Below are 6,060 nucleotides of genomic sequence, written 5' to 3'. Positions count from 1 at the left end.
CGCACACACGCACACACGCACACACGCACACCCCCGCACACCCGCACACACGCACACACGCACACACGCACACACGCACACAAGCAAACCGGGAAACACAGGCGGGACATGAATGCCATACTCCCGTCTGCCCCGATGGAAGGATGGCCCCGAGGCCGACCAGCGGACGGCGACCGTGTATGTGTGCATTTTTTATTTGACGTGTATTTTGGAGCACTGCCTTACAAGAAGAGCATCTCGGTGAAGAAGGTCAGATAGTAGAGGTTGCTCTCGGACAGGCTGATGTCCTCCTTGCGCTGGAGCGGGAGGATGATCTGCTCGTAGAACTCCTTCTTGGTAATGACACCCGGGGTGCTGGTGTGCAGACGAGCGAAGATTTTCTCCGAGTGGCGGGAAATCATCTGGTCGACCATGGCCTCGGAGTCGAGCTCGGAGAAGGCGGTGCGGAAGGCGTGCAGCTGGTCCGCCGGCGTGCTCTGCATGTCGCTGAAGGGCACACCATCCTGAAGGTCCGAGCTGTTGAGGGAAAGAGCGGCTGACAGGGGCCGATCCCAGTCATGCGGGACCCGGTCATTGCCGAGGGTGAACACGTCATCGGCCGCGGGATGATCCGAGACCACCGAGTCCCGGTGGATGACGGATGAGTTCCAGACCGCCGAGTCATTGTCCTCGGTGGACATGCGCTGCTGGTCGAAGATGGTGGACTGCAGCAGGCTGAAGCAGCCCCGCAGGAAGCGGTTCAAGTCGTGCTTGTCAATGTGGCCATCACGGTCCTGGTCGGCGATCCGGAAGAAGGCTGGAGGTGGTGGGGATGGTTCGGCCCGGGCCCGGGCCACAAAGCGAAGGTCAGTTGTGGACTGCAGCAAGCCCATATACGCATGGGGTGTTTTCGGGGTTGTTTTTTTTTCTGTGCACCCATGCGTGACAGGACACCGGGAGGAGGGAGGGGAGAAAAGGGGGGAAAAGTAGGCCACCGAGCCCAAGGGGGCCGACGTACACTGGAGAATGGCCGACTGGGATCCGCGATGCGTGGTGGCATAGGCATGAACATAGTCCTGGAAGGAAATGTAGCCATCGCCATCGAAGTCGTAGAAATCGTACAGACGATCGGCAATGTATGTCAGGGGAGGGAGCTCGCGCTGGGAGCACTGCGAGTCCACTTGGTCGACGGCCAGGCGGATGGCATGCTCCAGCCCGTCAGCCAGGGCAGAGGAATCGGAATCAGCGGTCCCGGGGGCCGGGCGACCGGAGAGCGCGGCCACCGCACCCTGCTCGGCATGCAGCACCTCCGAAAGGGAAGCCGAGAAGAGGGCATCCGGCTGGAGGGGGGCCGGGGCCGGGGGGGCGGAGGCACCTTGGTCCTCGTCGGCGGGCTGCGGCTGCAGGACATCCTCCGTGAGGATGGAGAAGCCGGAATAGTGCCCGAGGGCCGCGTAGAAGGCTGGTCGAGTGATGCGCATGGTTTCCGGGTCGGACAGCACCGAGGTGAAGATGACAAACAGCCCGGAGATTTCCATGGTCGTGAGCAGGGGCTCGGCGGCGGCGATCTCGGCCAGCTCCGGGGCCGTCAGGAATGGCAGGCTGAAGGATTTGGCGGTCGGAATGCCGGGAGGCGAGCTCCGAGGGGGATACATCAACGGCATGTTTGTGGTGAAGGAGGAGAGCATCGAGGAAACGGGCAGATTGATCTTCATGAAAATGTGCTGCGGGTCGTGGATCAACTCGAACTTGGTGATCGAATCGTTGTTCTCAAGGTGAGTGTTGATGAAATGCTGGCTGGTGATGCCAAAAAGGGCCTGGCTTTGGATGGACTCGCAGAGTTGGCACAGATCGTAATTCGGGCAGTTGAGGCAAGTGTAACGGATCCCGAGCAGGGGGGACATATTGCAATTGTCGCAGCTGATTGACCTGTGCGCGATGGAGGCTGCAGCCAGTAAAGTGAGGAGAGGGAGGAGAGGGAGAGAGGAGAGGGAGGGAGGAGAGGGAGGGAGGAGAGGGAGGGAGGAGAGGGAGGGAGGAGAGGGAGGGAGGAGAGGGAGAGAGGAGAGGGAGAGAGGAGAGGGAGAGAGGAGAGGGAGGAGAGAGAGACAAAGCAGAGGGGGAGAGACAAAGCAGAGGGGGAGAGACAAAGCAGAGGGAGAGAGACAAAGCAGAGGGAGAGAGACAAAGCGGAGGGGAAAAGACAAGGCGGAAGGGGGGGGGGGGGCCAGGGCGAAGAGTAGAGCAGGCGAGGTTAGGCGCTAATGGGGAGAGGGAACAAGACCCCAAATAAAAAGCCACCGAAATGAAAGAGGCAGAAAGGAGGGACGCACAGCGCAGTTGCAAGTCGAAAGCCAAGGCCGACAGGAGCTTGGCCGTCTCAATGGGCGTCGAGATCGGGAGGTGCGAGTAGGCCGAGCGCGAGGCCAGCGTCATGGTCCGGACTTTGTGGCCGCGAGTCATGATCGGGGGCTCATGGTCCAGGGGCACATCATACAGGGGGTGATTGATCCGCCGGACGAGGGGCCCGTCTCGGAAGATGTCAAGGTGGCTGGGATCCGGGCATGGCCGGCCCTTGGAGAAGAAGTGCTCCGACAGGGGTACACCGGTCAGCAGGCAGTCCACCGCCAGGGAGAGATTGCGCCAAAGGCGAACCGGCAGCGAGGTGATCTGGCACTCGGCGTGGCGGCAAAAGATGCCAGACGCATCGAGCGGCGGGCCGAAGCGCAGGCCATGCCGGCAGAGGTGGTCATTCCAGTACAGCGGCGACGCAGTGCACCGGGAGGAGTGGTGCTTCTGACGGCTGTGGAGCATGGCCTCGGCGGTGATGGGCTTGAAGCCGCTGGCCGGGCTGGAGGAGTCGGGCTCGGCGGTGGCCGTGCTTGGGTCGGTGGAATGGGCATCGGGCGGGGCCCCGGCAGAGGAGGGCCCGGCGTCAGAAGCAGGCATCTCGGCGCTGGCACCGGGGTCAGAACTGCCCGTGGGGATGGGCGGCTGCAGCACCGATGCCGTGACCTCGAACATGCTGTGATTGATGGACGAGTATTGGATGGGAGGCTCCATGAAGAGGTCCTGCTTGTGCCGCTCGTCGGCCTCCGCACTGCCCGGCTCCGCGGAGTCGTCGGCCGAGGGGGCACGGAAGAAGGTCAGTTCGGCCGTCTTGTCGGCGGAAATGTGCCGCTGGTTGCGGAACTCGATGAACTTCTGTCGAGACAGGTGCACCAGCCAGCCGGCGGCCCCGAAGGACAGTAGCCCAAGCAGGATTCGAGGGTGGGCAGTGAGGGGAGACTCTCGAATGAGCCGGGGAGCCAAAGCCAGAGCCTTCTGGGCAAACAGCGCGAGGGCCGTCAGCAAAGGCTGCCCGGCCGTGGGGGATATCGACCGGTCGCCAGCGGCCGACATGGTCAAGGATGGTGGAGAAGAGGGAGGCGGGCGGGCGAGGGGGGGGGGGTGTGGAGAGGTCGGCCGAAAGTGGAGATGTGCCCCAAGGGCGGACGCGCCGCCAGCCCGCGAGCCGGGAGGCTGATATATGGCTTTCCCCGGCCCGCAGTCCCACAATCCCAGCCTTCCCGGCTGTGGCCTCCATTCCCGCGGCCCAGGGGAGGCGGGGGGCGGGGGGGGGGAGGGGCGACAACGTTGTGCGATCAACACACGCTTACGAGCTCCTCGGCATTGGTCTGGGCTCTGAAAGACCACCAGATGCTGAGGGAAATCACCGCTCACGAGCTGGGAAGACCCGACGCGCAAAAAGAGAAGGGACCATTCAAATCGCCGTCTCTCTCTCTCTCTCTCTCTCTCTCTCTCTCTCTCTCTCTCTCTCTCTCTCTGTCCTCCTCTTGCTCCGTCCCCTGGGACACCGATGAGTCCCAGGTGGCGCCCCCTCCCTTCGCCAGACAGTCATCCCCTTCCTAGCCCGGTCCCCCCCCCCCCCCCCCTTCCCACCTCTGCCACAGACACTCCAGGCGGGGATGCCTGGACACAAGCTTCATTCCTCGGGTTTCGGGAACCAGCGATGATGCTCTGTTGCGCCAGCATCCCCCCCGCTGTCCGGCGGTTCCCGCGAGAGGAAGCCGACCAGTGGGCATGACTCGAGGTCATATGCCTACCTGGCACGTGTGAGATCATATGATTGGACTGCCGGGAGTGTCAGGCGCCCTGCTCGCCCCGATTGCGCATCCGGCGAGGCGCGGGCGTGCGCGTGCGGGCGTGTGTGCGAATATGTGTGCGCTTTCCGATCGGGCTGGGATTTCATCGGCGCCCTCCTTTGCCCGGGAACATCCTGCCGGCCCCTCCTGCTATTTGGTTTTGATCATCTCGCGGGGTGGGCATGTTGTTGGTGGATGGCTCTCGTGGGAGGGGGGATAGTGTGTCGGCCAGTTTCGCACGGCTGGAGCACGCGCGAAGCCAGACAACACTCGGCAGTACGTCTTGTATTTGTATTCGGGGATGTTTGTAGTGTACAATTGCGCGCGGCACAGCCGGCGCGCATGCGATGTGAGAACACTTCACTGGTGGCTCTGAGGAGTAATAATGGGAGGCAGGCAAGCACAGAGACATGGAGGAAGACAGGGAGACGGAGAAAGAGGCGAACGGGGAGGAACAACGGGGGCGAAAGGAGGACAGACCGACAGAGGGAGGGAATGTTGGTGGATCAGCGCGCGACGGGGCGCCCGCTGGTTCAGACACCGCTCCTCGGCCCTCCATTTGCCCGATCACCCCCATAACCTGGCCCCGCTCTCCCCCGGCCCCGGGCATTGCTCTTTTTTCCACTCCGCCCCTCTCACGGGCCGGCCCACCGCCCACACCACGCTGGGACACACTCAAGTGAAGAGAGCATCGGGCAGGGGGGAACCATAAAGCTGCCGCCAGCTGAAGGGCTGTGGCCAGGCAAGCGAAGTCTCAACAAAGCCACCACCCGGGCCGACATTGCGTTTGGCCGCGTCCGGCGCGGCGAAGAGGGCCGCATGCACGGCCGTGGCCACGATGTAGGCGTCAGACTTGTTGTCACCGTCGGCCGTGAAGCGGGCCAAGGCCACGACAGCCGGGGGGGTCACCACGGAAGTGGCGGCCCCCCCCTTGGCCTCGTCGCTGGCGATCGAGGAGGTCCCCTCGGGGCCGGAGGAAGCCGCATGTGCCGACAGCAGCGCCGCCCGCTGGAGGATGTACTGGGAGAAGCCGCTGCCAGTGGGGAGCTTGGCATCTTGCTCGAGGAGCTCCCGGTCGGCGCTGGTGGTGGGCCCCCGGCCAGCGGTGGCATCGAGCCCGAAGAAGACCGGGGAAATGCCGCTGTAGGCGGCCGACAGAGAGAGCATCTTGGAAAGGACCGACGTGCCGGTGGGCGTGGTCCCGCCGGTATGGCTGCCGGCCGAGGGGGACCCCACAGTGGCAGGGGCCGGAGAACTGGCCGAAGCGGCGCTCTCGGCCTGGCACAGGGCGCTGGCCTCGGCAAGGGCCCCGGCTCGCGCCTGGTCGAGCTGCTCCGGGGTCGGCGGCGTGGCGACCAGCATGCCGGTCGGCTTCCAAGAGGAGGCCAGCAAAGACAGGTGCGGGTTCTCGGCCATCCGGGCCATCCAGAGTGGGGTCGCACTGAAATAGATCTTGGCATCGCTGCAAGGACGCGGCAAATCAGGAGGACAGGGCAGGTGGGGGGGGGGGAAAGAAGGAGAAGGAGTGGGCAGGAGACGGGAAAAGCCGGTGTGAGAGGGTGCCGGGCAGAGGAGAGAGCGGGAAGATGCGCGACTGATGCGCGCGTGTGCGAGGGGAGAGAGAGAGAGAGAGCGCGCGCGCGACAGAGCGAGAGGAAAAAAAGGAAGAGGAGTAGTCGTTGGGAGATGGAGAGGGGGGGAGCCGAACGCACGTCAGGAGGTCGGTGTCGACACGCACGGCTGAGTCCAGGCCAGTCAAGAGCCAGACGTCAGAGAAGCCGGCACGAAGGATCCAGTCAAACAGCTCCCGTGCCCAGTGAGCATCACACCCTTCGACGGCAGGGGAGCGCTGCTGCAAGATGGTGCACGACCCGTCGAAGGTCTGATACACTGTGGGGCAGAAGCGGCGGGAGGAATGGTGAGAAGGGCGGCCGAG

General features: G+C 63.9%; 2 protein-coding genes across 2 annotated transcripts in view; both read right to left on the bottom strand.

Moving 5' to 3' along the window:
* Window positions 1-103: 103 nt before the first annotated feature.
* On the bottom strand, window positions 104-3,478 carry H696_03695 (hypothetical protein). The gene is made up of 3 exons (XM_009497558.1): window positions 2,313-3,478; window positions 998-1,924; window positions 104-796 (listed from the first exon to the last, which is right to left on the bottom strand). The coding sequence occupies exons 1-3, from the start codon at window positions 3,379-3,381 to the stop codon at window positions 222-224; spliced, it is 2,571 nt and encodes an 856-aa protein (XP_009495833.1). The 5' UTR covers window positions 3,382-3,478; the 3' UTR covers window positions 104-221.
* Window positions 3,479-4,799: 1,321 nt separating this feature from the next.
* H696_03694 (hypothetical protein) overlaps window positions 4,800-6,060 on the bottom strand; it is a gene marked incomplete at both ends in the record, with an annotated part of 1,742 nt that continues 481 nt past the window's right edge. The window contains 2 exons of the mRNA XM_009497557.1: window positions 4,800-5,586; window positions 5,837-6,006. Of these exons, the coding sequence (XP_009495832.1) occupies window positions 4,800-5,586; window positions 5,837-6,006 (957 nt within the window). The remainder of the gene's footprint in view (window positions 5,587-5,836; window positions 6,007-6,060) is intronic.

The sequence above is a fragment of the Fonticula alba genome (assembly GCF_000388065.1).
Source record: "Fonticula alba strain ATCC 38817 unplaced genomic scaffold supercont2.6, whole genome shotgun sequence".
NCBI classification, from domain to species: Eukaryota; order Rotosphaerida; family Fonticulaceae; genus Fonticula; species Fonticula alba.
The sequence above is the reverse complement of the archived record's forward strand: the minus strand, read 5'-3'. Positions and strand labels throughout refer to the sequence as shown.

Coding starts and splice junctions, on each gene's coding strand:
- H696_03695 (XM_009497558.1), bottom strand. CDS start 3,381: ATGTCGGCCGCTGGCGACCGGTCGATATCCCCCACGGCCGGGCAGCCT. Junction 1,925..2,312: donor TTTCGACTTGCAACTGCGCT/GTGCGTCCCTCC, acceptor TACTGGCTGCAG/CCTCCATCGCGCACAGGTCA. Junction 797..997: donor CCAGTCGGCCATTCTCCAGT/GTACGTCGGCCC, acceptor CACCACCTCCAG/CCTTCTTCCGGATCGCCGAC.